A 27,838-nucleotide genomic window follows, 5' to 3' on the forward strand; every position below is an offset into this window, starting at 1 on the left:
GCAGGGGATTTCAAGTTTTACAGAAACTTTAAGAATACAAGAACCTATAATTTGGTAGCCACAAAAGTATAAAAATAGTGTAATTTTTCTTTTAAATTTATTAAAATTATTTAAATTTTTTAAAAGATTACAAATATTGATTAATAAATAAATTTGATACGACTTCCTTGTCAAGAATTCGTGTTACTTAATTCGACTTTTGCATGTTGTATTTCTTTTTTAAATTTAACTAAAGTATTGGTGTAACTTTAATGTATTATAATTTTAAATTTTAATTGAAATCGTGACATTTTTACACTATTTTGTTTATAATGAAGTTATATTACTTCTCTACTTCTAAAATGGTATCATTTTAATAATTTTGAGTACAAAATTGTACCTTTTTAATGTTTTTGCCTGAGACTTTAATGTTTTTGCAGTAGTAGAAATAATAGCTTGATAACAACAAGAGTGATAAATGAACTAGACAAAATAAACTCTTTACATGAAATGAAATGCACTTTTTTAAGGAAAAAAAAGAAGAGGAAGGATATACATAATTGAATTGTAATATTCTTAAATTATAGTTTCATATACTTTTATTTTCTCACCATAATTGGATAAGATAAATTTAATGCTTTCTTTTTTATAAATGGAACATGGGATATTATAAAAAAGAAGCTAACTTAAGTGCATTAATAGTTATCACTTTCCAAAAAATTTGACATTTTTTCTCTTCTTCACCTTCCGGAAAGTACTATTTCCAATAAATTAATTTAGCAATAACTACAAAAATCCAACAAAAAGAGAAAAAGAAGAGAGAGAGAGGGTAACTGGGGCCTGCACACTACTTGGTAACGAAGCTATACACTTTTTCCCAAGTCAGTATCCTCACAGCCTTTGAGTTTGCACTCTCTGGAATTCTCACACTCTTCTTCTGTATTCTGTTCAGTTTCCCACTTCCAAATTGCAAAGGAGAGAAGAAAGATGATGAAGAATCAGAACAAGCATGTTACCTCGTTGACCACTACACGTTTGTCGCCACTGGCCAAACCCTTCACCCTCAACCGCTCAACCCTCAAACCTTGTTCAAATTCCCTTTTTTCAGGGTACCCTTTTCTTGAATCACCAAAAAAAAGTGACTTTGATGAGTTTGGGGAGGATTTTTCGTTACCCACTTACTCACCCTTAGGCCATGGGAAACAAGAGGAGGATTCTCACGAGAGTTTGTTTGCCAAAGGAAGTGATTTTGCTGACTCTACCATGTTTAACGAAGGTAGTTTGTTTTTCTTTTCTTCTGGTGTGTTTGCTTGATTGAATTACATGTGTGCTCATGTTTGACTCTTTCATTTTTTTTTTAACTTCTGTGTATAGTCATGTAGATGTTGATATTGGTTGTGCTTTTATTCCCATGTTGATTTGCACGGCTTTAGTTTTGTCTTTTAAGGCCAATGTATAATTTTAGATGCATTTTATGTTTATGTCAGTCACCCTAATAATTGGTTATGCTTCATTCAGTTTTTGTAACATATTAAGCTTTTTACTGCTTAAATGATGATTACAAGCTGGAAATTTTCTCTGATTTGTTTTTTAGACTCTTTTTTTTTCTGATTTGCATATTGTGTTTTATGGTTGCTGACATGCCGATGCTTATGTAAAGTTTAACAATTGAGCGATTGGTTCTATGAATAAAAATCAAATTTCTATGAAACTCGAGGGGTCTTTATTGCTTTCGAAAATAATATTTCGAACAATCCTTAAAGCAAGCAACACTTCATCACTTCATATCACAAACTCTTTTTTAGCCAATTTGGTATTTAAAATATCCCATAATATAATCAGGCTTTTGTTGAGAGTAATAGATATGATACATTGGCATAAAGTACCTCAGAAATTTGTATTCTTTGGTTTCCTTGCCTTTGTCCTCAAGAATGAAAAAAAAACTAAATAGACAGTTTACTGTTTTGCAACAACAAATATGGTATTGTTTCCTTGATTTTAAGTTTTATTTTTTACTGATATGTTTAAAAATTTGATTACCATTTACTCTTCCAACCTATTGTTAGCAAGCCCACCAGGATTAAAGTTTGATTGTGCATAAATAAATCCTTATCTTCATTGTTGTAGTTGATAGTTTTTTTTTTTCGAGAGTGTTCATGAAGGAGAGATTATAAATATGTGTCCACATAAGGGATTGACACTGCTTTTAATCTAAAATCTAAAAGGTTTATGGGTCTTTTTTTCTCATATTGTGTTTAACTTTGTCATTTCTATCCCAATGTAGAATCCAGACTCACACTTGTACTATTCACAATACTGCTCACCCTCCCCATATCATGAATTATAGGTTTTAAAATGAACCAATAGAATTAGTTCAACTATAACCGCTGCCAGGGCTATCAAAATCTTACTTCCATCTATGGTTGTATTTTAATGTTCTTGAACTTTGGTATATATATTTTCTTTTGTAGTTTTGATCTGTCTAGAAAATTATGGAATGACATGTACAGGTAACCAAGCTGTTCATGGGTTGAGTCCCTGCCGAACAGAGTCTGCCAGTACTGGTACAGTTGTAGCAGAAGGCCTTCTGTCAAATTCTGAAGGCACAACACTTGTGGACGATGAATCTAGCAGTTTTCTTCTTTTTAATTGCAAGGTTTCCCCACTCAAATCATTAACAACAGATATGTCCTCTGCTAAAAATACTTCTCTGAATCATCAGTCTTCTAAAAATTTGGTTGAAAATGACTCTGATGTGGATTCTCCTTGTTGGAAGGGAACCATGGCTTTTTGTCAAACTCAAATAGAAAATTCAGGATCTATACAAACTAATAATGCAGAGAAAGCAACAGAAAAACATAACAGTTTAAACCCGTTGGCTCCTCAGTTCTTTCCTCGTATTGCATATGTTAAGGATGATTTTGGATCTTCCAACTCTGGTTCACCTCTAGCTACTAATGTTTTCTCCGGAGAGCATATGCTCAAGAAAACTGTTATGGCTGAATCTCCTGTAGAACTGAATACAGGGATTGAGCTTCAGCCTTCTAGTAACACCTGTGGAAAGGAAAAGGCATCTAATACGATTAATGATCCAAAAAATAGCTATTTGGATCCTGCTCTAAATTTGCATTGTAAGGTGACACAACCTTCCTCTAAAGAAGATTGCTCAATGTCCATAGGAAAACTTGAAGCTGTTGTGGATGCAGATAATTTTGCAGAGAGAACTAAAGATCCCAGTGTTTGTAAGTCAATCACTGATGCTTTTACTACAAAGAGCTGTTCTCCAATTTCAACTCTGGCATCATCGTCATCTAGGGTTGCTGTTGTTACTGATCTTCTGAAAACATTTGAAGGTATTTCAAAGTCCTTAAGTAAATCTCCAACACCGGATGTTGGGATAGTGGTCAGTGCAATACATGTTCTTTCAGAATTGCTGGTGCAAACATCCATGGATGGAGTAGGCTCAAATAATGAACATGGTCATGATGAGATTATGATCCAGCAAATAATCAATAATCTAAATGATTTTAGCACAAAAAGATGTGTCCAAAGGATTCCAACCCTTCAGTCAACTCCTGCAGATAATCCATTTTGTCATAATAGATCATTGGAGCTTCCCAAGGTATGTATGAATCTATTTCCTACTTATTTTGGTTTGCAACAGCCTAATTGAGCTAGATGTTCTATTGCTTTCTGCTCAGTCTTAATCGCTACTGGAACTGACGTGTACGTGTTTACATTTAAGGGACTTGAGATGACAAGTATAGAGAACCTTAATGATCCAAACAAACTTTATCCACAAAATGATTATACGAAAAAGAAAACAGTTTTTAAAATGTTTGGTCAGAGTGGAAAGAGTTTTTTGGCACCTAGCAGTGATAAAGGCCATGAAATTGCTCAGGTACCGGCTGTGATGATAACTAAAATCCAATCAGGTTTTATGTTTTTCATAATCTGAAAAGAATCTTTGAATTATTGAAGCTTCAGGTCATTCGGAGGAGTCTAGGGAAAACACTGGATTTTGATAAACACATGCACCCAGAGGCTTTACTGTTTTTGAACTTATGGCTTGATTCTGAAGCAGAACGATGTTTTAGCAAATATGAAACCTATCATTGCCTTATGGAAGCTGGGCTGGATGTAAATTGTACTACTGTTGCGGTATTTCCCTCTCCCATAAAATCTTACCACAGCCTCTTTTTGCTACTATAGTTTGTCATAATGCTTAATATGGGCTAATTCTTGAAAAATTCCTGCAGAATCCCCTTTAATACACTTTTCCAACACTCTACTAGGTAAAATTTATGTAGATGACAATAAATGATATTTGGGACTCATTAAAAAAGGTAAGAAAAAAGTGTCTAACTAACACTTTGCTAACACTTAGTCATATTTGTTTCCTGAAATAAATATTGGATTGGGGTGTGGGGAGGGGGGTGAGACTCTTTACTAAAAGTAACTGTCATTTTGCATATTAACTTGGGTGATGTATCAATTATGTATTTCTATTTTCAGGAATTATTGAGCTGATGGCGCTATGTAGATTTGCAAGAGACGCAATGGATGCTGTAGTAATCAGACATTGTAAATATCATACATATTTATTATCAGCTAATTTGAGTATGAGTCTGTAATTGTACAAACGCAACCGATTCACGAAAATGCAAAGGATTTGTTATGGTTGATGTAGTTCTGTCATGCCTATAGAAACTTATATGTTTTGTTTGATCATGGGAAGTATGCAAATAGATGGTAGCTTATTGCTGTAAATGGCATAAATATCATGCTGTTCAATGATAACGTACTTGTTGAATGCATGAAGCTATTCACGTCATCTTCCCTTGTTCTCTCTACTGAACTTTTAAGTTAGTCTATTTGTATGTCTTCCTACTTTTGTGAATATATCTTGACATTGCTATGTGAACACTGCATATAAATAAACAAACGCGTGCCCAATTGGAATATATTGAAAGGAATTTGATCTGTATCTATGCTTGAAAAGATAAGTGGAATATATAATATAGAATGAATTCTATATCAACGTTGTACTTTGATAGAGAAACCGACTGCAATAAACGGTTTAATTTTATAGGAAGTGAGCCCACTCCTCATATAAAGCCGAAAGCATTAATCTCTTCCGTAACGAATCTGATTATATGACATTATGAATGCCTATTTGACTCGTGTGACAAAGGTCTATTTAATATGATATTTCGCAATGCAAAAACATGTTGTAGATTGGATAATTTGAAAAGGTGTTCTGAAATAATTATTCCAAAAATCTTTCAGAACAAGTTTTCAAGAGTTTTTCTGATTAAACAATCTGGAAGGTTTAAAAATTTAAATTATCTACAATGGTGGTTTGGGAGGGATGGGTTAAAGAGAGAAAGAAGCTATAGAAGAATTAAGCTTGCAGATTAAATTATAACTTTAGTGTATTTTAGTCTTCTTTTTTACTGATAGTATAGGGGTGCATTAAAATAAGGACCCACGTTATTTTTATCCAAAAATATACATTCCAAAAGTAACATCTTTGGAGTTTTTCGAAATCAATTTATCTTGAATTAATGGTGAAGCTGCATTTAATCAGGTAATTAATTGTATTTTTTATGTTCACGTCCCAATTACACAGGATGTTAGGCACCATGCTAGGAAGTGTCCAAAGTGGATACTGAAAAGAGAAATTTCAGACTGAATTTAGTACAATTTCTTTAGGAATGCTCATGATTGAAATCCTGACTTTGTTTTTACTGTAGAATTGAATGATGAATCTGGGAATCCAATATGGAAAAATAGAATGAAGAGCTGGAAGGAAAAGGATAAAAAGAAAGGAAAAGGCTGTACAATTAGCTTCAAGAAATTATTGCTTTTTAAGTTAACTGTTTCATCGCCAAAACCCTTTATGTTTTTCTTCAATTTCCGCAATATATTTTGTTACCTTTTGGACATTCATCATCCATATTAGTTGTTTGGTTTAGTGATCAAATAATCATTAACAATATTTAATTCTGAACATATACAAAGAACTTTTTAAGTGATTGTACGGAAAGTGAAAACCTTTTCCATTTTTGTATGATTGTGTAGTTCTATTAATCAATTATTGGAATAACGAGAGTTGCGTCATTGCAAAAGTTGAATTTTTGAGCAGAATTTCTGTCTGTCATTTTCAGGGTTTTCCTTGGACATGGTGATGCCATGACAGAGAATAGAAGAATGAATGTTTCCATAGAGAAAATACGAGGTTTACAATTCACTTATATCATATTAGAAAATGCTAGATCACAAAAGGTGAGGTTTCCACTTTACTATATTATATTAGAAAGTTAGTTTTTAAGCTTAACTCTTATCCACAAATAGGCTTTAGTTTTTAAGCTTAACTCTTATCCATAAAGGCTTGTAAAATGAGGTTTGCTCACTTATATATTATAAATTAGTCTTATATTTAGTTGACGTGAAACTTTCAACAGATATAAAATATTTTTCTGTAAATGCACGGGGTTAAAAATTTGGTAGGTGACCATGACTTATTTGTTATTATTTGACTCGATCACAACGAGAAAGGACATATATACGAAATATAAGTATGCATAATATGCAAATTACACAGTGAAAACATTTTCTGATGGAGTTTTTCTCTCCATTACAGTGACTGTAGTGGGCTTTGAGCAGCAGTGGAGTGGTGTCACTATTGGATTGAAGAGTTTCATACTGTTTGGTTGTTATGTTCCAAGGATTCCGGAAGATGTTGTGTTAACATCAACTTGAGTGTCAGTGCCTAAGGTGGTGATGAGAGTTAGGTGAACTATAATATTATGAACCAGACTACATCTTAACTCCTTCAGAAAATTACCCTTATCATTGTTAATGTGGTCGGTGTTGTTGCTGGATGTTCTGGTGCACTTAATGGAGGACGTGAATATTGGGACCACTCCTTCCAAAGTTCTTCTTTGCCTTCTTTGTGATTCGCTGGTCGGTGAGTGAGGCATTGCTATTCCATGCTTAGTGCTAGCTGCTGATCTGTGTCTCCTCATTCTTAAGAACATGTTTGGGTTAGTTAAGCCCTTTTAGAACAACAAATTAAGAAGGAAAAATATATTTTTTCAAGTTAAAGTGAGCTTATATGCTATCTAATTTATGAAAGTTGTCTCTAGAATATGATTGGTAAGTCATTCATATATTTTCATTACAAGTTTTTTCACAAAACGTAAGTTTGATAATTAAAAATATTGTCTATAAATAAATTTTCAAAACTCTTTTAAAAATATCAAATATACAACATTCGCAATCCAAAATAATATACACATTTTTCTTATTATATTATAAAGTATGCTTATCAAAATTATGTTTGAGTTACTTTTGTGATTAATCAAAGATATAAAATATAAGTCTTCATTATGAATAAAGTCTTTTTTATATCAATATATAAAGTTATGAAGTTATGAAAAATTATTAAGAATTAATATAATTTTCATGAATATTGATATTTGATATTCTTATGTGTAATTTAATTTCGATATATAATATGAATGATGATTGTATAATTTTCTTATTAAAATATGGTATTGTTTTTTTTCATAGGTGCTGCTTAAAAGGTCTAAAACATAGTCAGTTAACAAAGACAAACTCGTATATGAACAAAGTTTACAGTTGATCCATATCACACATTCAATTTTATATATTGTAAATCAAGAATAACAAAAATACTTGTGTTCAATAAATATGTGTAAATAAAATTTATAATGTCGCGAATATATTATACTCATGGATAACTAGTAACAAATATTTTAATACTATCATTCAGGTATAATATTTAACGGTATCAATTATTTGTAAAAAATTAAAACTAAAATTTAATATATAATTTATTAAGTTAAATTTAATTAAAATAAAATTTTAATTTATATTTTACTAAGTTAAATTTAACTAAAGTTATATTTTTATTTTTTTATTTAATTTAATTTATATTATATTTTATATTTTTTAGAATTTTTATTTAGATTTTATTTTAAAAAATTATAAAATATATTTTTAAAATATTTGTGAGTGTTCATATATCTCTTTGTTTTTTAAAATTCATAGATATTTTTTAAACAAACATCTAATTAATAATGACATAATTATTTTATTTTGCAAGTTAAATAATAGGTAAATATTATTCATACCTTATCCGACCTATACCTATGTGTAATCAATGATTATAAAAAAAAAAGCTTTCTTTATCATATGTTCAGAATATGGATTATGAATTCAAGATGATGATTTAAGCCGTATTAGTCCTTTGTTGAAATGCATTTAAGGTTAAGTATAAATAAACATGTCATGCTGATGTGGAATGATTTACAAATTGTAACAGACATTATTTAAAAAATAAAAAATAAAAATATTATAAGTGGGACAAACAAACACAATTTTATAGGGCGTCCGTGTCTTAGATCTACAACTTCTCACAAAAAGTTAACTCTCACAAGTCTTTATATTTAATTTACGTGTAATAAACGGTATCAACCAGGTCATGCACCACCGGTTGAAAGTAGTTAAATAGGTTACGGTGAAACTATTGATAATTGTGACTATTTCTTTGTATAAAATAATAGTTTCCAGAGGTAAACTCTTCATGTACTTCTTCAAGAGGATAAAATAATTATGGAAAATATTATTTTAATAACCTACTTTTAAGATTGTTTTAACCATTAAAAAGTTAAAAAAAAGTTAACTTTTGCATTTGTAAAATAAAAGATATTGAAATATAAAATAAAAAATATCTGGAGTTTCAAAATAACAGTAACAGATACTTATTTTACATTTTGAGTGTGAAAGTGCACTTTCATTGCTCTACGTTTCATTCAATATTTTATTTTGGTTTTCGTCTGTGGTCTTCACTTCTGAATAACTGATTTTAAAATAATATTTGTTGGTGATATCACAGACTTAACTTCAATTTATTATATATATATATATATATATATATATATATATATATATATATATATATATATATAAGTGGAGATCTAATCTAGTGTCATTATGAATTTACCCTTATTTTAAAATTTTGTTCTTATTTCTGTAAAATGATGTGAAAACTAAAATCATAGTTTCATAGACTATGAGCTTTGTTAGCTTTTGACAAATTGGAAAGAAATATGAGGAAAATAAATTAATAGAAAAGAAAAGAAAAATAGAAATAAATTGAAAATGAGGATTGTTTGATGGAAGAAAATTACAATAAATGAAGAGAAATATTTTTTTTATCATACTATTATTTTATTTATTTATTTACTTATTTATTTGTTATTATTAATATTATTTACTCATTTGTTATTAAAAATAAGAGCCTGTAATTGAGCAGGGATTGTTTGAGTTTTAAAGACTGATGTTTTTTTTTTTCAGATTACTTTAAAAAATCCCAAATTACTTCAATTCGAACAAACTTACTATGCATAATCAAAATAAGTGGTGCTGCTAAAAATATAAAATTAGTGAGTGATATTTATATCCATAAGTAGACAAAAAAGGAATACTTGGAGCAAATTTTTCAAAAAATCTATTTATTGAAAAAATAAAAATAGAAAAGATAGAATTAATTTATATATAAATAAAAAATAAATTATATAAAAGATATACTATAAATTAACTTATAGTTTGTTGGTTTGTGTAAATTTTAGGTGATGTGACAAGAAATATTAATTCCCCAATCAAAATTCAAAACGCAACAATTAACGAAGAAAAGTTGAATTACTGAACTAAGTAAGTGCACGAACACTATAATTAAGTTCGTTTCACGGTTTCGAAAACTAAGTTGGGATTTATGACCTAATCTAATCCCTAGTTTTGGATTTATAACCTAGTTTTTGTTTGTGCACGTTATCCACATTTGTGCATTATAAACAACAACACATCACGTTAATAGGATGTTTTTATGTCAAAGTATTTGAAAGTAGTTTCACTTGTTTGTAAGGGTTTCTTGAAAAGCCAACCATAACGATTCATGACTTCTTTCTGTCTTTTTCTCTTTCTTAGAACCCTCTCCTTCTATGCCTGGTTGGCTTTGAAACTGAAACTGTGAAACCTTTGTTATTGACATCATAACCAAGTCAAATTATCAATCAGAAAAAAAAATTATATAAAGCTAGGCTATAGATTTAAAGATTTCAATTGAGAGAACTAAAAATAGTCCAATTGGAAGAAGACAGAAAAAATTTCTCAATACATTATAAAACACTAGAAAATAAAGAAACTTGTACGGTCTAATTTAGTCTGACTGGATGGTCAACATACAATACTTGTAAACTGAGGAAGAGAACCTAATGTCTATTCTTAAATGAGATTAATCCTAATTATAGACAACTTAAGACAGAGTGTAATTAGTATCAATTAAGTTGTAATTAGGTCTTTACTAATCAAATGTCTACTCCAAAATTTATAAATATAGATAAAAAGATAAGTGATTATATTTAATACACATTTAATATCGGAGTTACTGATTCTCGAAATGGTATTAGACAAACTGTCACATAAAACTCTAAATAAAAAACAACATTTAGAGATCTTAAACTCTAAAATTGCTCGTGTGAGTTGACTTCGACCCTACATTTCAAAATAAATAATTAAAATAAATTAAGATTCAAATTAGTAAATTACACCGATCTTCTAAATAATTACAAGACAAAAACTCAACCTAACTTTATTTTTAATAATAGTTATTGTTAATTATGTTAAATATAAATGTAAATGTGTTTTTTGTTCATAGTATGTATGCAGTAAGCTTGTCATCTTATCACAAATAACTTAGTTGTAAAATGAATTGTGATTTTATTTCTAAAATTTAATTATTATGTGAACTATACAATTGTATTAAAGTATAAGATACCTCCAGTTTATTTTTTTTAATATATATATATATATATATATATATATATATATATATATATATATATATATTAATCCATAATCCATTACAATTGATTTTTTTATGCATGATTTATTTTCAATTTATGATGAGATGCAAAGTTTCTTTGTATGTATTTTTAAACAAATTTAAAATAAACGAACTAATTATTTAAAACTATATTTATAATATTTATTAAATAATAAAATAATTACAAGCAATATATTGTGTGAAGAACAACCCAATAGATATTGTCATCTATAAGAGATTATAAGGCAAGTTCCTTGTAAAAAAAATTCAAAGACCCAAGGTTATACCATATTTTAAAAATAAAAAATATACTAATTTCACTTATTTTATTTCCTAACTTTTTAACTTAAATAATAAATATATCCGCATTACAATTTAATTGAATATGTGAGCATATAGCGAAATAGAATTTGATGAAATTAAATGACACTGAAATCCTTTTAAGCACCAATTAAAGAATGTTCTTGTCACAAATAATAATTTAGCGAAAAATGTTTATCTGAATGAATTTGTTTTAATTAAAAAAAAACATTAAACTTTAAAGAAGAAGAGTTGTAATAAAAAGAAATAGTGTATGTCCTTAACAATAAAATCTAATCATTCTTTAATATTTCATTCTTCTCTTCTTGTCATTTAAAATTCCCCATCTTGACCGTTGTTCCTTCAAACCGCTCACGTCTGCTTAAATAACCTAACATCATTTTCAATCGGTTTTAACTCCTCACTCAAATACGTAATTTTATATTACACTTTATGAAAATCTTCTCATGATTTTAAGTTAAACATACCTTCATTTTTTTCATTACATTTAAAAAACCTAATTATTTATTAGTTGTGCTATATCTAACTTTTCATTGATTTATATTAAAGATATCTTTCAGCCACGGTGGAAAACTAATTTCTTTCTAATAATAGAGTAATTTTTTTGTTTTCAACAAAGTTTCTTTTTTAGTTGGAAGAACTTTATTATTATATACTACAGCTACATGTTACCTCTGTTTTCTGCCCTGTCACTCACTTCAGAGTTCCCACACTAGACTTCATTCTCGTAATCTCATGTGTTCCTGACAAACCACCACCATGAAACCGCCGCCGCCTCCGCCTCCGCCGCCGCGACCTCTTCCACCTGCTCTCATTGTCCTTCTCCTCCTTCTCCTGCTCTCCACCCCCATTGCCACATCTCTCTCTCTCCCTCACCCTCCAACCCCATCCCCCACATCATCTCCAGCATCACCTTCCACATCCACTACCTCCACCCTTGACCCAAAGCAAGTGATAGCCCTAGAATCCCTCAACATACCCACCTCAAGAGACCCCTGCGCCCAACCCTCCTTCCACAATGCCACCATCTGCGACTCCTCCAAACCCTTCCGCCACCTCATCTCCCTCCGCCTCGCCAACTGCTCCTCCTACCTCTCCCTCTCCTTCACCGCCCTCAAGTCCCTCTCCACCCTCCGCTCCCTCTCCCTCCTCAACTGCCCCCTCTCCCCCGTTCGTCTCCCCCCGGAACTTGCCTCCTCCCTCACCTCCTTCTCCTCCGTCAACGGCTTCCGCCACATCTCCGGCGTCTGGCTCTCCCAGCTCCAGAACCTTACTTCCCTCACTGTCTCCGGCGGCCAAGTCAAAGCCTCCGGCCCCTTCGTCATCCTCGCCCACATGACCAAGCTCAAAACCCTGACCATCTCCAACGCCAACCTCACCGGATCCCTCCCCGGCCACCTCCACTCCAACCTCACTTTCATAGATTTCTCCAACAACCGCCTCAAAGGCAACATCCCCCCCTCCATCACCATGCTCGACTCCCTCCAACTTCTCAACCTCTCCTCCAACTCCCTCGCCGGCGAAATCCCTTCCTCCCTCGGAGACCTAATTTCCCTCACAAACCTCTCCCTCGCTTCCAACTCCTTCACCGGCTCCATCCCCGATTCCATTTCGGCCCTCCCCAGCCTACTTCACATGGATCTGAGCTCCAACCAACTCAACGGAACCATTCCCAAGTTCATTTCTCAAATGAAGTCTCTGAGGTACTTGAATCTCGCCAACAACAACCTCCGCGGCGTTCTGCCCTTTAACCTCACTTTCATCAAGCGATTGGAGGTCTTAAAGGTTGGTGGCAACACTAACCTCTGCTACAACCACTCCACCATTTCTTCCAAATTGAAGCTCGGCATCTCTCCCTGTGATAAGTACGGAATGCCGGTGACTCCGCCCTCTAAGGATTCGTCCGCAGATGACAGCACTGACGATGATTACGACGATGGTGATGGGGAGGGGATTAGACACAAGAAGGAGCACCATCATGGTCCTAACAAGTTCGTTCTCGGTGTCGCCATTGCCCTCTCTTCCATTGTCTTTCTCATTGTTTTCTTAATCCTCTGCTCCAAGTGCTGTCGTTAGAGGAAATTTTGGATATTTTTAGATTAGGAAATTCATAAATTCGGTTGAGTGCACCCTGTTTGATACATTTATTTATTGTTATTATTATTAGTAGTAGTAGTAGTATTAGTGTTATTAATTATTATTATACAGGGTTTACAGAGTAGGTTGGAGGGGAGGAAAGATAATGAATATGTAACTGCCGAAACAAAATTGGAAGATAAAGAATAAAATAACGAAATTGTTGTATCTTGGTGGGGATATTTGGAAAAACGAGTCAGGAGAGACGTTGAATCGACTTCATGGACACTGTAGTGCGTTTCTTTATAATGGGATGCTACTTTCCAGATTTTAATTTTTTGATACCGTCTTATTCGTTGTTTGGAGTAGAAGGTGGACAATGGTGCATGTGGGTTTTGGTATCTTAAAGATGTGTGTTACTTGTGCTATAAGCCTTTGTTTTTCATACTTGTGATTCGTAACTATACACCCTTTTCATTTCTTTCTTGCATTAATAATGTCTGCCTTTTTACTTCGTTAGCTGGGAAAATTCGTGTTTATTTGCTTTCGAGATTCTTGAAATTATGCATAGATTCAACGCAGAAGTTGGAGGCAAAAACTTTCGAAGATTTAGCAAAATAGCTGGATGGTATGATACTTATTTCAAGGTCTTCTGCATGTGGCTAAAACAGTGATGCTCTATTATTTGTGGGCACATCTAGAGAAATTTTTTTGGTAGTTTGAGTAGGAGAGAAGGACAGTTGCTTAAGTAGATAACGGTTGGTGGTATTATTTGCAAACTGGAAATCGTATGATTGTGGATATCTGGCTCTGGCTTTGGCTCTTGTCCGATTTATGGTTTGTGTCACTGTTAAACATTGGATATGAGCTGTCTTGATTTGCACATAAGTTAGGGTGATGCTAATGTATTTCATCATATGCCGAGCTTAGTTGTATTTTTTGTTTCATCATATGCTGTGATGTGATCCATTGTCCATTACCTTGTCCTCGGTCACTATTTGTTTCTGCTGTTTACATGAGTTCAATCTTCAACACAATTTTTTGTGAGGTCCACCAGTTGACAAGTAAAGTTAGAAGCTTGTTGTAAGTATAAACTGTTTGGTGAAGTCTGGTTTGTAAATTGTTTTATATAATATACGGTACCACTTACTTGCATTAAAATCTTCCATTAAATTAGATGGTGAAATTGTGTTGTCAATTTCCTCAAGAATTATTCATGTTGCAGCGACTGAAGTTGCCATGTTTGAGCCGCAACAAGCTTTTTTGTGGAGGATAGAAAGATAGAAAGGAGAAGATTTGATTTGACTATTAGTCCTAATAATTTTAGTTGTTTTATTATCCTGCAATCTGTATCCAACTTGTCATCTTAAAGAAAAGGGCCTTTATTGGTCGTTAAATTCCAAAGAAACCATTATATTCTACCAACATTTTCCAACCCCATTAACCACTTATCAGGTACCCCCTCCCCCACGTGCTTCACTTTTTTTTTTCTTTTTTCATTTTACTACCGCATATTTAAAAAACATTCTTCATAGGACAATTTTCATGAGATTTTATTTATTTTAAATTATATGATTATTGATATTATTTTGTATTTTTAATATCTAAATATTAATTTAAGACTAAGTTCTTAATTTAAAACGTTGTTATATCACATTATCATGTTTCACAATTTTCTTGTAAAATGCTTGATATATTCACTTAATTTAATCACATATTGTTTTATAAATTTCATAAATGAGATATTATTTATAATATGATTGAGACTAGAATAAGTTTAAAAAGGTATTGTTTTTTTTTTCGAAAACATTGGAAATAAAAAATACTCCGTTAAAGTTTATTTGTTCATAATACACTGTTAAAGACTAATTGAGATACAGTGTGAGCTTATGATATCTCTGTATAAAAAAATACACCTTTTGATGATTAATTTAAAGGAAATAAAAGCTTATGAAAATAGAATTTAAGAATTAATTCAAGATGCCGATTTTAAAAAGTAAATGAAGTTTTGGATAATGAGAAGATTCAGAAGTTTCCTACAAAATGGTTTCGACAAAGGACACTTAACCATGCTTCTATTTTTTATATCTTGTTACAATAAAATTTGACATTATTAGTAATCGAAATTCTATTTAAAATTAAAATACTAAATAACTTTCGACATTGGACTTTATCTTTATCTCAACCCTGTATCTTTAATACAATAGAATGTATAGTTAGAAGTTACATACTCACCAATAATAAAACTAATTTAAAATGTATAGATAAGTGTAAATTTCATTTTTAAAATTAATTTTGTAATATTAAATTAAGCTTAAAAATTCATTTTTTAACTTGTATTAAGAAGTTAAACATACTTTAAGATTATAATTTTTTTATTGACCAATTAGGAATTACTTTAAATATGAATTTTAAAAGGTTATTACAAAAACAAATTATTTTTAAGGCTTATGTACGTTTTTAATGATATAAAATAAGTGAATTTTTATTTTGTATCATGAATGTTTTTTTATAATTACACGAAACTTTATTATTAAATGAAAGTTAAAACCTTTACACTATTCCGTATATCAAAATAAATTCAAATTTGGTAACAAAATTATTATTTCAAAATTACACTCTAATCCTTCTCAAAGATGTGAAGGATAGTTCTCAAAGATGTGAAGGATAGTATGAAGTGAAAGAATATTGGTTTAATACATTATTTGGTCCCAACTTTTGGGAGTTTGGTTCAAAATAGTCCCACCTTTTGAAAAAGGTCAGGCCCCATATTTTGTTTAAAAATGTTCAATTCGATCCTTTTCCTAGACGCCGTTAAAAACTTAACGGTACTGATGCCACTGTGGCCAAATCTGAGTGAGGTGTTATGTTGGATGATTACGTGACACTGTGAAGTGAAGTGAGTTGGTGAAAATATTTTAAAAAAATAAAATGACTTAATTTGGGTGGTAGGTTTAAGTGTGGGTTAAAGCAAAATTACCCTTATCTAAGACTCATTTAGGTATTTCTGGGTAAAACATTGTGCTGCAAAACAATGTTTTACCCAGAAATCCCCAAATCAATCTTAGATAAAGGTAATTTTGGTTTAACCCACACTTAAACCTACCACCCAAATTAAGTCATTTTATTTTTTTAAAATATTTCCACCAACTCACTTCACAGTGCTACGTAATCATCCAACATAACACCTCATTCAAATTTGGCCACAGTGACATGAGCACCGTTAAGTTTTTAACGGCATCCACGAGCACCGTTAAGTTTTTAACGGCATCCACGAAAATGACCGAATTGAACATTTTTAAACAAAATATGAGACTTTACTGAATTTTTTCAAAAGGTGAGACCATTTTGAACCAAACCCCCAAAAGTTAAGACTTTAATATCAACCATTAAGTCTTACCTTATCAATAAATAAAAATCATATAATTTTTTTTAGTGATATTGTAACTTTTAAATAATTAGAGTAACGATACATTAATATAATTTTTTTTAATAATATTTTAATACGACACCAGTATAATAATAAATAAATAATAAATTATTAAAAAATACACGTATATATATGCTGTATCAAATATTATAAAAAAATCTATATCAAAATATTTTTTTCTAAATAATTATTGTTAACTGTTCATACGTATATTTCTACTCTCAAAATGTACAAGCCTATTATGCATATTCATTCGTTCATACACGTGAATTTCTAGGTTCTTCCTCTTTGATCCTCCAGGTTTCATACAAAATATTTCAACATTATAATGTCCGCAGGGACAACTGCACGCAAACAAAGTGTAAACATGCCAATATATATATTTTTTAACTCATATTTGAATTATTCTCAATATAAATCATTCATCACATGAAGATAAAAACCAGATAATGAGAAAAATTAATTTTCTATTGATGTATTTTACATGACAAGCTCACATTTATAGCTCTAATGATTGATGTATTTTACGAGAAAAAGAGGTGAAAATACTAGCTCATCTAACAATTTACTCATTTATGTTATATATGAGAATATCTGACGTCTGGTAACTAGTATTGACATGCATAGTATGGATCTAAGGTAACTATTCCTGCCAAAAAAGAGATGTGTACAACTGTATAAAATTACGTTAATGGAAATCTTTTTGCAGGAAAGAAACCAATTCAATCATGGAATTTGTGGATTCCAATTTGGTTCATATATCATCTATTTCGAGATTAGCTTTGAGCTGTTGCAGAAATTCACGTAAGCTCGAATTGGTAAGGAAAAAAAGCCACGGCGTCATTAACCACAATTAATATAAGCCACTGTTAATGATAAATGTATGATTGGTGATGTCTGACTCTGGTTGAGTTTTGTAGTCAGTGCTACTGTTAGGTAGTTGGTTATTAGTTGTCATAGCTACCATGATTTATCCAAATACATAAGCATACCAGCTTTGTTTTCGGAATTACAATCTTCAAAAAAATTGGGTAATTATATAAGAAGGTCACCAGCTTATCTTGTACTGCTAGATAGCTTTGAAAATATAATGATTTCGTTTAATCTTTTGGCAGCACTCACGTAGTTCCTTTATTTATTACCTTTTTTTTTTCATGGAAAACAAAAGGTTACATGCGAGATGGTGATGGACGTGATTGTCAATATCCAACAGCAATATAACTTAGCTAGTCATTATGTATGAAGACAAAAACATGTTCCCACTTGAGGACAGGACTCCCCACCTTATATACAGGTAAAAGCATCACCCATTTCGCATTCCTGATTCATTCGTTTGATTAAATGAACATTAGGTTGAATTGACAGATGTATGTATTTGAGATCACAGTTTCATTGGTTTATCTTTTAGTTTATATAACCATAGTTATTATTTGTTCATCTTGGATGCCTGATAACTATTTATTATTGCGGCGAAGCCTCAATGGGAAATATCTGTGTAGTCCAAGGACTTCTGAGGGAAAGAAAGAAGATAGAACAAGCCATATTCAAAAGTTTATGTTTGAGACAGACACATTATTTGTCTGATTAGGTCATGAGAATGAATATGGTAGTATATATAGACCATAGTTAACCAAAATCAGTAAATAAAAAAAGTTAACAGTGTAGTAACAATATTCATGACTAAACTGATAATGCCTCGCTGCTCCTAATGTGAATATTAACAAGCTACGCAACTTACCCTTTTGAGCAACTAATTTGAATCCAGAAATTCACAATTGCATCAGATGTGTAAGGGAGAAGATTTTGCATCGAAGTAGCATTCAACTACAGAGAAATACAATATCATTTGTATGGTCAGTCTTGGTTTGATTCCCTTCTTGAGAGACAACAAAAATTAACATTGACAGAAATCACACATAGATTCCAATCTCAAGGAAGTTGAGATCTTCCAGTTCCCCCATATCCCAACATCCTGATAATCTATTTTCCATGAAAACATACTGCAGCTCTACTTGATCCCCTCAGTTATTTGGTTCCAAATCAAATCCATATCAACAATTTGGATGGTTTATCAGTGATTGACAAATTTAGTATTTTCAAACAGAAATCAACTGCGTAAATTGCCTCTCTTGACTGTCAAACTTGAAGTGCAAACCTCTGATTCAGCATTTATGACTATCCTTGATCCATCTTATGCTTTGTCATTGACTATCTTTGCCAATGAATGTGCCATGTCAAATCAGATACCGTGATTGGCATAAGATTTAATCATGAAAGGGGTAAATTGACATGGCATCATTATGATTTCCCCTCTACTGAATTTCCTCATTGTATTTACCAGAAATCTCCGCAAGAACAGAAGCCATCCTTGAAATGGTGAAACCGATTTGAATCTCTCAGGATAATCTCCCTTCTGGTTGTCTTGGACATGAACTTCACCATCTCATGACAGTCACCACATACTCGTAAGTTCTTGGCGACCCTAATAGTCCTTCCAGGGGACAAATTTAATATACCAAAAGCCACAGCTAACTTCTCACTGTGCCCACACAAAGCCGCTTCCTTCTCCGTCTCGTCTGCATTAATCAACGCATACCTCATCTTTGGAGAATAACCTTCACTTTTCATCTTTATTCTCAAATTATTCAGCAATGAGACTATAGTTTTGGCTTGAGGATGTGCAGAATCTGCAGAAACAAAGGTGGTACTTTTTCCTTGGACCTCTATCCAACTACAGCCAGGGCTCTTTTTTAGTCCCAGCTTACTAATCCTCTCGCGTAACTTCTTTACTTCTTCCCACTTTTCTGCCTCTGCATAGACGTTGGCCAGAAGAACATAATATCCTGTGTTGTAAGGCTCTAGCTCAAAAACATGCTCCGCCACTTTTTCTGCTAGCTCCACATCATGATGGATCCTACACCCACAAAGCAAGGCACCCCAAACTGTAGCATCTGGTTTAATTGGCATTGTCTCAACGAAGTTGTACGCCTTAGATAGATTTCCAGTGCGGGCAAGGAGATCTACCATGCAAGCATAGTGCTCTAACTTGGGCTCAATGTTGCATTCACTAATGGCATTAAAAAATTCCCATCCCTCGTTCAGTAATCCAGAATGACTACAGGCATAGAGTATGGAAGTGAAGGTAACCTCATCAGGCTTAATACCTACAATCCTCATCTTCTGAAAAGTGGCAACTGCTTCATTTCCCAACCCATGCATGCCATACCCAGTAATCATTACAGTCCAAGAGATCAAATCCTTCTCAGATATCATATCGAAGAGCAACTGTGCATGAATTAGTGACCCACATTTTACATACATGTCCATGAGTGCATTGACTACATGCAAATCTGATGAATACCCATTTCTCAATATCCACCCATGAATCCCTCTGCCTACGTCAAGAGCAGCAAGGCTCCCACAAGCTGGAAGAACACAAGCCATTGTAAAGCCATCAGGTCTTGATTCTTCTTGCATCTCAGAAAAAAGTTTAAGAGCCTCATTAGGGAGAGAGTTTTTTGAATAACCACCAATCATGATATTCCATGAGACAATGTCCTTAGTTGGAATTTGAGAGAAAACTAAATAAGCTTCTTCCATGCTTCCACATTTTGCATACATATCCATGAGAGCATTACACACCGGCAAACTCAAGGTCACGTTTTTCTTTCTAAAGTAATTGTGTACATCTCTGCCTTTATCCAGTGAATTGCTATGAGCGCATGCATGAAGGACACTAGTCATAGAATAAACATCTGGACTAATGCCTTTGCATTCCATTTCATAGAATAATCTTATTGCATCATCATATAGACCTTCTCTTACATAAGCAGAAATTAATGAAGTCCAAGAGACAACAGTTTTTTGACCCATTTTCCCAAAAACTTGAATTGCTTCATTTAAATTACCACATTTTGAGTACATGTCTAATAAGGTATTGTTAAACCTACCCTCCCTGCCAAAACAAGCTTTCACTCCAAGACCATGAACTGCTCTCCCAAATGAAAGACTACCAGCATTTGCGCAAGCTACAAGAACATTAACCAAGGTAGCCAAATCCACACCAACCCTTAAAATAAGCATCTGAATGAAAAAATCAAGTGCAGTGTGGGAAAAACCATTCATCACGCAGCCACTTATCATCGAATTCCAGGACACAACATCTCTATCACTCAATTCATCAAACAACTTGTGTGCACTGTCAACTCCTCCACTTTTGAAATAAGTTGCAATTAAGGAGTTAACAACAGTATTATGAGAACCAAAGCCTAGTTTATAAATATACCCATGTATTCTTTTACACTCCTCTACCCTTCCCACAGTAGCAAAACACTTTAAGATGCATGAAAACGTATAAGAATTCCCTGTAATGCCAAGTTTCTGCATTTTCCTAAAAAGATATATACTTTCGCGATAATCACCAATCTTTGCGTATTCAGACATCATAAGATTCCACAGAAAAACCTTGTTATCACTGAGAGTATGATCGAATATACGTCTCCCTTCTCTTAAGTCTCCACAACTCACATACATGAACACTAGTTTTGGACCCAAAACCCCTTCAATTGGTATTCCATTGGAGGAGATAATTGAATGAACCATCTTACCCTCTTGCAGACGCCTACGTTCAGCACAAAGCTGCAAGATAGAAGCGTAAGTGTTCAAGTCAAGCTCGGAATTTTGGGACATTTTGAGCAATTCCATGGCATTCCGAAGATCACCCACCTCGCAAAATTTGCTAATTTTGGCGTTTTCATCCAACATGAAAGTGACACCCACCCTAGTACTACGAGGAACGTCCAAATTTGAAGATAATAAACATTTTCTTAAAGAATGTCTGAAGAAGATGAAACCTTTCAGAGGTCTGGGATAATTTGCTTCATTTGTATGACAGTTATAAGTTGAGCAGCTGCTGAAGTTGGTTATGATTTTCACCATTGTCAACATGGCTCTTCGCTCCTGCTACTCCTATATATCATCTATCAATTTTTATATATATATATATATATATATATATATATATATATATATATATGAAGTTTGATAATTTACGTGAGGGATTCTTTAGCTAGAATATTTTAGCAGAGTGTAACAAAGTTTTAATGGATAAAAAAATCTCTATTAAAAAAAATAAGAATATTTTAATAACTTTAATATTTAATTTAAAAAAAAATAAAAGTTAGTTATTTATCATCTTATTAGTTCACGTGTATTAGTAGTTATTATTTTTTATTTTAAAAAACAACTATCTTTTATTTTAAAAACCAACTACCTTTTAAAAAATATATAATAAAAGATAATAATTACTAACACACGTGACAGCAATCATGGATGATAAATAATTACGTGGCAGCAATTATGGATGTTAGTGTTTAGGGTTTCTTGTTTTTTATCTTAGTTGTTTTCATCTTTTTCTTATATTTGAATCCGAAAAGAGTTATAAGTTAATTAAAAGCAACCCGTGACACCGCAATTTGTTGTTCTTGCTCTGTTCATTTTTTATTATTTTGTTATTAAAGTGGAAACAAATGAATTAGGGTTAGATGAGTGTTTCTGAGTTTTTTCAACAGTAGAGATGACAGAGAAAATGTTGGAGTGAGAGAGATGAAAGAGAAATGATTGAGAGAAATGAGTGGGTAAGTAAGGAATTTGGGTTTTTTTTCTTTAGTTTTGAAAATGAAAATTATTCAAATATCTTTAACCTTAAAACTTAGAATAATCTATAAGGATATTTTTATCTACTAAAATTCAGTATACATTGCTAAAATGTACTAACTGAAATATATATATATATATATATATATATATATATATATATATATAATCATTTTCTCTATCATCTCTACTGTAATCCCAACTGAAAAATTTAAAAAACTGAAAAATTTAAAAAACTTTAAAATTTCATAAGTGTATGAATTTCTGCGTCTGAAATTAAAAAAAGTGTCAAATAACTCTTTAAAATTAAAATATTAATATTTTAATTTTTAAAAAGTACATCTTATTATTATTATTATTTTTATTTTAATAATCATTATTATATGGAAAAGAATAACACAAAATCAATGTTAATTGCTTAAAATGTAAACATAAGCAAATATCAATTACTGGGAACTAGAAGCATTAATTTAAGGTTGCTTCTTCCTCTACCTTTATATGTTTTTCTCTGCATCTTCATACTAAAAAAGTCCCATTTTACAATTTGAAAATTAAAATATTTCTGGTTTGGGAAATTTAGAGATTATTTCTTTTTTCTTAAATAGAGATTTTCTAGTTGTATAATTCATAAGTAAAAAATAATTGTAACATTTTGTAATTCATAAATTAAATATTTTTTGAATTCTTTTCTTAATCATTATTGATTACTATATTATGTAATTTAAAATTTATTTTTAACTTTCCATAGTATAATTTAAAAGTTTAAGAAAAAAGTGATTTTTAGATTATGTATTTTAAAAGTAAAACATAACTTGCAAATTATTATAAAAAAATATTTTTGACTTTTGAATTGTACAATTTTAAAAAAATAATGAAAAGTCTTTTTGTATGGAATGCACAAAAAAATGTATGGGGGTTGAAAGAAAAAACTGCCTGATTTAAATACTTGACTTGAAAAAAAAAGTCTGAAGGACAATGCAGTTGAAAGTAAAGTTCAGTTCCACAATTTGAAAAGGAAAACAAATTGCAAGAATGTTAATAGAAAAGCGATTTAAATGACTAAAAATGTTTAAAAAAAATAAATAAAAAGGATTTCAAAAAGAAAACAAAAAGCAAGAAAAATTGCAGAAATGTAATGGATTTATTTAAAAGTTATGTAAGACATGAAAGATGTTACGTGATATTTTGTCTAATAGCTTACAACCACTAAAATTGATTTCCAGGTCTTATACACAGATTTTTGTTTTTAATGATCCAGAAATTGATAAAGACACATGTTATAATTGACTAGACAAATTTGATAAAATTATGACATTTATTTGGATATACATGACACTAATAATTATTGATAAGTTTCATTTTCAGCAATTGATTTCAAACTTCAGTTATTTGAGATATCAAAATGTACAAATCAGAGTATATTTTCAACACTTAAAAAGAAAATAAAAATAAAAATCAGAACAGCATAAATAAAACATGTATTGTATAATTTTTTTTTTCTCCTCGTCAATGTCTTTTTTTATTTATTTATTCTTATTCTCTTCTTCCCAGATGTATCAAATGATTATAATTTAAACATTTTTCATCATCTGCTCGCGTAACTTTCTCTGAATTTCTCAGTCTAAATACCATTGATTTTTAAAGGAAACAGCATTATAGTCATTACAATAATTAGGAAGAAGAGTCAGAATTTTTATTTTTTTTAAAAGTTATATACTTGAGAATCAAGATCATTTATAAGCACATATTTCATCATCCAAAACTTGATTATTACTTGAAACTACACTAGAGGATGACACAGCCAAATAAATCCAAAAAAACAGAAAGAAATGAAACAAGTGAAAAGGGGGAAAGAACTTTAACTTAAGTGTTGTTTTGCAGCAAAATCTTTACAAATAAGATGTATTGCCCCCAAATGTAAAATACTGTGTTTGTGTGTGTAATATATATACCTCAGAACAACACCCTCTCCAAAAAAATGGAACTTGAGCTGGTAATTTCTTCACATGGAAGTTTCTCATCTTCATGGCACAAACCCTATGTCAGCTAGGACATGTGATTAAGCATTAACATCCCATTAAAATGTGATGATGCATCATACCATGTATGCCAGAAATCCACGCACTATATTTAGTGAGAATGAAGAATTGATTCACCGGCTAGAACACATTTACACGAAAAAACCATGGCAGAACAAATGCTATTACCAGGCATGCCATCAAGAAGTTACAAAATGGTTGTCCTCGCCAGCATCCACCAAACCTGCGGGATGAGTTGCCACCGTCTTCCATGAACCTTCTTTCATTCCACTTTTCCATAAATTCATAATTACTAACACCCGAAACATTTGTTGCAGTCTCACTGCATATTTCACATAACCTGTCATTATAAAAGCTACCCAATATCAATTATTTATTTCATAATAGATTATATAACAAAAGATGCTCACTTGAAAGGGACCATCTTCAAATTTAGCACTATACAATAGAATTCATTGAGAAATTGATTAAATAAGCTCTTCTCTCTAAGTCTTCTCTATTAATGAATAAGTTTGCAAGTGATAAGCTCTTATTGAACAAGTGCTCAATGTAGCTGTTGGCCCAAACAAGTCTTTTATATATGATACAAGAATTAGGATTGACAATGATCAGTTAAACTAGATTTTAACAAATTGGTTTTCACTTGACATGGGACCAATCTCCATATTCGGTCACAGGCAATAAAACTGATTTAGAAAAAAGGAACCTAAAAGTTATTCAATGAAAAAGCAGTTCACAGTTCTGTTCCGGGAAAATTGACGAACATGAGCCCATGATATCTGATAAAAATTATGAAGATTCATTTTGTGGTGGTGATATAAGTATAAACTTACTTTTCTAGAGCATGCCCCATATGTCATCTGAACAGAGAAACATCAGATCCCAAAGAATCTTCACCAAGACAGTTACAAGAGGACTTTCTTTTCAAATATCAAGGACATGGACACGAATATCACGATCAAATGCAATAACTTGCTAATTTGCAAACGATATTATTTAACCTCAAGTTACAACCACTAGAAGCAATTTGCTAATCGTGTTTATCTCTAACCAATTATTACCTAAAGGTGGAAATCCACCGGCTGTCTAGACAAATTTGTCCAACTCACCCCTTTATAGAAATCCATTAACGATAGGAACTCCAAATTGGTTCATGGCTACTGATATCCACTGCATGGCTATGTGTGACTACAATAGATATTACGTTACAGTTTATATAAGTGGTAACAAACTTCCCCTTATTATTTAATTATGTGAGATTGAATTACGCTTAACACACTTTCTAAGAAATACCAACCGAAAGCAAATAGCACTACACTAAGCTAAGCCCTGGTATGATCCGGAAAGAATTTCAAGAAATGCTAATAATGGTATTGGAAAGTCAAGTTCTAATCAACGAACACAATCAACACACGTATAAGGATGCCAAAGACCTCAAGATTTCAAAAGACAAGTCATGGTAACACAAGAAAGATAAAACCTTCAGCATACTACTGCTGAAATTATTAATTTTCCTTGTTACCAAGGTACTGCGGCACGCACAAACATTAACCCACGAAAAGGGCAAGACGAATATTTGCTTCCAGAAATTATGCCAAATTTGATAAGCATGTAAAAGGAAACCTATGAACCCCAACATATTTAGGAAATCAAAAGCTAAAAAAGTGCTGATGTTATTGTTTTTCTACAGCCTGGAATCAAAATTGGTATTTGGAAAAAATATATACCTGTTCCCCTTAAGCTTGAACCACGCCTCAGCACAATGAACATGTGCAATGCCTAGCTCATCTTTACATGCACAACCAAGCTGAATCAAATCTGAACACGTAGCACTACTAGCAGCAGGGCCAACAGTTGCTTCATTTTCATCTGATGGCTGCACAGAAGCCAGATGGCAAATCCTACAAATCTGTTCACCTTCAGAATTCTCAGAAAACCTTTTGCGGCTGCTGCATTTTATATCAATCACACATGAACTTTTATCAGTTTCAGACGCCCCTTCCGGTACTTTCATGGATGTAAAGTTCAACCCCGATTCATTAACTTCTGCTTCCAACTTCCTATTATTCTCATTGACATAGTCAGTCTCAAAAGACTCGATCACAACCACAGTTTCAATCACTTCCTGATTAACCAAATGGTTTGGTTTATAACTAGTTCCCTGATCAACCCCAGGCAATTTATTATCACTGATATTTTCTTGACCATGCTTGTCCTGATCCTTAACTTCCTCAAGCTCCTCCTTTAGCTCCTTTTCAGATCCCAAATCCTTACGCACCTCTCTTGAAGTTCCAGCTTCTCCCCTTATACCAACTCTGCCACCCAAGTTGTTCCCATCTACTGCATCAATAACTACCCCTTCAACCAAATGACTCAAATTCCCATCTACCCTTTCATGAACCGGACCCAGTATCTCACCTCTTTCTTCGCTTCTGTTTTGATCCATCGACAGTTAGTTCACTCCCAAACAATGCCACTGTACGAACCCCACCTAAAAACGCTCCCTTTATGAATTACAGAGGATGAACAATGTGATCAAATGGATGGTGGAAAATGTATATCTTCCAATGACCCACTTCCTGATTCGAGAAGATATTTTAAGAAATAATCAATTTAAAATAGAGGAAACTGGGACTGCCACCTCTGAGATGGATGACCTCACTCTCCAAGAAAACCAAGCCCCCAAAATAGCCGCAAAGCGATGGGTTTTACCTCCAAACATTAAATTCCACAAACAAATTCAACTCCGATATGTTTCAAACAGACCCACGCCAGTTAAACCTGCGTGGCTTTCTTCATAGATTGGTTAAAGAACAAAAATGATTTTTTCTAAGTGGGAAATAAAATAGGAGCAGGGTTAAGTGAAAAGAAAGGAACTGGGGAAAAAAACAGTGAGAGAAGGAATTTTCAGTGCAATTGAATTATTAGAATAATTGGACAAGTAGACGAAACAAAGGAAACAGAAGGTTACTACTTTGTATCCACATATTTAATAACAGTAGCAAACGTAAAATTAATTATAGTTAATTATATCTATAATTATATATTAATTGAATTTGGATAAGAATATTAGCAAAAAAAAAACAACGTTCACATATAAAATTGTATATGTACGAAGGCCAAGGAGAGAAAAATTATTGAAATGTTTTTCTTTAGAAAATAACTGTTAAAAAAAATTATACAATTCAAATTTCGGAAAAATATTTTATAAATTTTAGTCATTGTTATTTCAATTTCCAATGCATGGTTATTGTTAGAAAAGTACAAATCAAGAGAATCTAAAGTATGAACTGAAAATTTGCTGAAATTTAGAATTTTTAAAAAGAATTAACTAATAATGGAGTATTTGCCAAAAAGATTACATGAGAAATTAATATTTTGTTATACACATCAGCAAACAATTATTTTACCATAAAAACTGCT

The 27,838-nt window shown here is 32.0% G+C and overlaps 4 protein-coding genes across 11 annotated transcripts; 2 read left to right on the forward strand and 2 right to left on the reverse strand.

Moving 5' to 3' along the window:
- The first annotated feature begins 693 nt into the window (after positions 1-693).
- LOC108343447 (uncharacterized) lies at positions 694-4,664 on the forward strand. Of its 7 annotated transcripts, none has more exons than XM_052879690.1 (6): positions 694-833; positions 932-1,255; positions 2,490-3,601; positions 3,725-3,880; positions 3,961-4,140; positions 4,495-4,664. In XM_052879690.1, the coding sequence occupies exons 2-6, from the start codon at positions 967-969 to the stop codon at positions 4,507-4,509; spliced, it is 1,752 nt and encodes a 583-aa protein (XP_052735650.1). In that variant the 5' UTR covers positions 694-833; positions 932-966; the 3' UTR covers positions 4,510-4,664. The 7 variants fall into 7 exon arrangements, 6 of the variants coding, with proteins under 6 accessions (XP_052735650.1, XP_052735651.1, XP_052735652.1 ...); XM_052879691.1 differs by having other exon boundaries at positions 784-1,255; positions 2,490-3,332; positions 3,408-3,601; XM_052879692.1 differs by having other exon boundaries at positions 784-1,255; positions 2,490-3,221; positions 3,333-3,601.
- A 7,205-nt stretch (positions 4,665-11,869) lies between these two features.
- On the forward strand, positions 11,870-13,628 carry LOC108341951 (receptor-like protein 51). Its single transcript, XM_017579645.2, has one exon. The coding sequence runs from the start codon at positions 11,975-11,977 to the stop codon at positions 13,289-13,291; it is 1,317 nt and encodes a 438-aa protein (XP_017435134.1). The 5' UTR covers positions 11,870-11,974; the 3' UTR covers positions 13,292-13,628.
- Positions 13,629-18,461: 4,833 nt separating this feature from the next.
- Positions 18,462-21,672, reverse strand: LOC108342083 (pentatricopeptide repeat-containing protein DOT4, chloroplastic). 2 transcript variants are annotated; one of them, XM_052879693.1, is made up of 2 exons: positions 21,447-21,672; positions 18,462-21,359 (listed from the first exon to the last, which is right to left on the reverse strand). In XM_052879693.1, the coding sequence occupies exons 1-2, from the start codon at positions 21,666-21,668 to the stop codon at positions 19,056-19,058; spliced, it is 2,526 nt and encodes an 841-aa protein (XP_052735653.1). In that variant the 5' UTR covers positions 21,669-21,672; the 3' UTR covers positions 18,462-19,055. The 2 variants fall into 2 exon arrangements, with proteins under 2 accessions (XP_052735653.1, XP_017435277.2); XM_017579788.2 differs by having other exon boundaries at positions 18,462-21,672.
- Positions 21,673-24,169: 2,497 nt separating this feature from the next.
- Positions 24,170-27,320, reverse strand: LOC108342012 (uncharacterized). Its single transcript, XM_017579713.2, has 2 exons — positions 26,143-27,320; positions 24,170-24,755 (listed from the first exon to the last, which is right to left on the reverse strand). Exons 1-2 carry the CDS (start codon positions 26,859-26,861, stop codon positions 24,536-24,538), a joined length of 939 nt encoding a protein of 312 aa, XP_017435202.1. The 5' UTR covers positions 26,862-27,320; the 3' UTR covers positions 24,170-24,535.
- Positions 27,321-27,838: the final 518 nt, after the last annotated feature.

This window comes from Vigna angularis, chromosome 6 (genome assembly GCF_016808095.1).
Source record: "Vigna angularis cultivar LongXiaoDou No.4 chromosome 6, ASM1680809v1, whole genome shotgun sequence".
Classification (NCBI taxonomy): Eukaryota; Viridiplantae; Streptophyta; class Magnoliopsida; order Fabales; family Fabaceae; genus Vigna; species Vigna angularis.

Coding starts and splice junctions, on each gene's coding strand:
- LOC108341951 (XM_017579645.2), top strand. CDS start 11,975: ATGAAACCGCCGCCGCCTCCGCCTCCGCCGCCGCGACCTCTTCCACCT.
- LOC108343447 (XM_052879690.1), top strand. CDS start 967: ATGATGAAGAATCAGAACAAGCATGTTACCTCGTTGACCACTACACGT. Junction 1,256..2,489: donor CTCTACCATGTTTAACGAAG/GTAGTTTGTTTT, acceptor TGACATGTACAG/GTAACCAAGCTGTTCATGGG. Junction 3,881..3,960: donor AAGGCCATGAAATTGCTCAG/GTACCGGCTGTG, acceptor GAATTATTGAAG/CTTCAGGTCATTCGGAGGAG.
- LOC108342083 (XM_017579788.2), bottom strand. CDS start 21,668: ATGTTGACAATGGTGAAAATCATAACCAACTTCAGCAGCTGCTCAACT.
- LOC108342012 (XM_017579713.2), bottom strand. CDS start 26,861: ATGGATCAAAACAGAAGCGAAGAAAGAGGTGAGATACTGGGTCCGGTT. Junction 24,756..26,142: donor TTCAAGCTTAAGGGGAACAG/GTATATATTTTT, acceptor TTATAATGACAG/GTTATGTGAAATATGCAGTG.